This window comes from Dipodomys merriami, unplaced genomic scaffold (assembly GCF_024711535.1).
Source record: "Dipodomys merriami isolate MVZ:Mamm:240054 unplaced genomic scaffold, mDipMer1.0.p SCAF_961, whole genome shotgun sequence".
Classification (NCBI taxonomy): Eukaryota; Metazoa; Chordata; class Mammalia; order Rodentia; family Heteromyidae; genus Dipodomys; species Dipodomys merriami.
Window position 1 is genome coordinate 116,603 of NW_027206581.1, and position 1,775 is coordinate 118,377.

Here is a 1,775-nt window from a genome sequence, read left to right on the forward strand (position 1 = left end):
AATTTCTCTCCCTCCCCCTGAAATGTCCCGATGAACGCATCCTGGTGTTTCCTTTATTATTTCATTTAATTTCTCCGCCCTGGAAGCTTTGGAAAGGGACGGAGCCGGAGTTGACCTGGGAGTTGTTTGAGGGTGTCTGCGATGGTGTGACTGAGGAGGAGGAGGAGGAGGAGGAGGAGGAGGAGGAGGAGGAGGAGGAGGAGGAGGAGGAGGGGGAGGAGGAGGAGGAGGGGGAGGAGGAGGAGGAGGAGGAGGGGGAGGAGGAGGAGGAGGGGGAGGAGGGGGAGGAGGAGGAGGAGGAGGAGGAGGAGGAGGAGGAGGGGGAGGGGGGAGGAGGAGGAGGAGGAGGAGGAGGAGGAGGAGGAGGAGGATTTTCTTTTCTATGTTGTTCCTGTTGCTCTGTTGGCTACTTGTTTCTATTTTGTTTCTTGTGAAAAGAGGTGTGTGTGGGGGGGTGAGGGACAATACTCTGGTCCCCCCCTCTTCTCCACCCCCCCCACATACAACCCTGGCTTCGGGACAGGTGAATGCCAGCGCCAGGGAGGGGAAGCCCCAGCTTTGGGGAGTCCGGGGCCCCCGGGACTGCACAGGGGCGCAGCGTAGCTCAGCCCGGCGCACACAGGGTTAAGCGCTGAGCTGGGAGCCATCTGGCCGGGTTGGCTGGTTATAACCGCGCCGCAGCTACGGTGCTGCTTCACTGAGTCCCAGACTTCCCTCCTTACCAGTCCCCCCCCACCTCCTGTGGTGGTGGTGGTGGTGGTGGTGGTGGTACTGCGTGCAGGGTGGGTGATCCTACCCTGCTCCATGACCTAGCTCGGCTCCTACCAGCACCTCTTCTCTTCCGTGCCGATGTCCCTGGAAATAATCAGGCAGATGCCATGGTTGCTTTGGCCACGGTAAGATGCCTTGGGGGGAGTGTCCCCCCCTCCACCACGGCTCGGTGGGTGGGCGGGATCCTGGGGCTGCTGCTGGCCCGGTGGGTGGGGGGTGGGGGGGGGCTCGGCAGGAGGGAGGGGAAGGCTCTCTTCTAGGGACCCCCCCCTTGGGAGGGTGGTCCCTCAACTCAGCACCCAACACACACACACTCACACACACACACACACAGAGCACTCTTCCCTGAGTTTGAACGCCTTTCACCTCCTCCCTGCCCCCCCTCCAAAACAAAAGTTTGCTTCGGATCTGTCCCCCCCCAGGGGGCCAAAGTGCTCACACACACGCACACGCACACGCACATGCACATGCACAGCCTCTTGCACACACACACACACACACACACACACACACCCCACGTCCACCACTCTGCCCATCTGCCCTCCCCGGGTGGGGGGGACGCATCTTTTAACAAAAGGGGATGGCAGACCAGACTCCTGGAGAGGAGGGCAGGCTGGTGCTGCTCTAAGTGTGGGGGACCCCCCACTGCACCCTGTTTGCTTCCCACCCTCCCCTCCCCCTTAGGGTTCTCCACAGGCCCCTGGGTCTCACCCCGGAGTTGGGACCACTTGTTCACACACACACACACACACACACACACACACACACACACACACACACACACACACCGTGCTCTGTACCTGTTTTGGGGTGTCTCTGCTGCAGGGCTGGGTGTCCTTCTTCCCACCCAGGGCAGGGGGGGTCTCCTCTTTGCCCCCGGGGCGGATGCTGGGGGGGGCCCTGGGTGGCTGAGCCTCTAACTCCTGACTGAGCCGATGCAATGTTCTCTCCCGTCCTGTGTGGGGTTGGAGTGGTTGCTTGCCGGCGGGGGGTGGGGGGGTGTC

General features: G+C 62.0%; 1 protein-coding gene across 1 annotated transcript in view; it reads left to right on the forward strand.

Moving 5' to 3' along the window:
- The first annotated feature begins 732 nt into the window (after window positions 1-732).
- Window positions 733-1,775, forward strand: part of Ntf3 (neurotrophin 3) — a 49,432-nt gene continuing 48,389 nt past the window's right edge. The window contains exon 1 of the mRNA XM_070014363.1: window positions 733-896. Within this exon, the coding sequence (XP_069870464.1) occupies window positions 879-896 (18 nt within the window). The 5' untranslated portion in view covers window positions 733-878. The remainder of the gene's footprint in view (window positions 897-1,775) is intronic.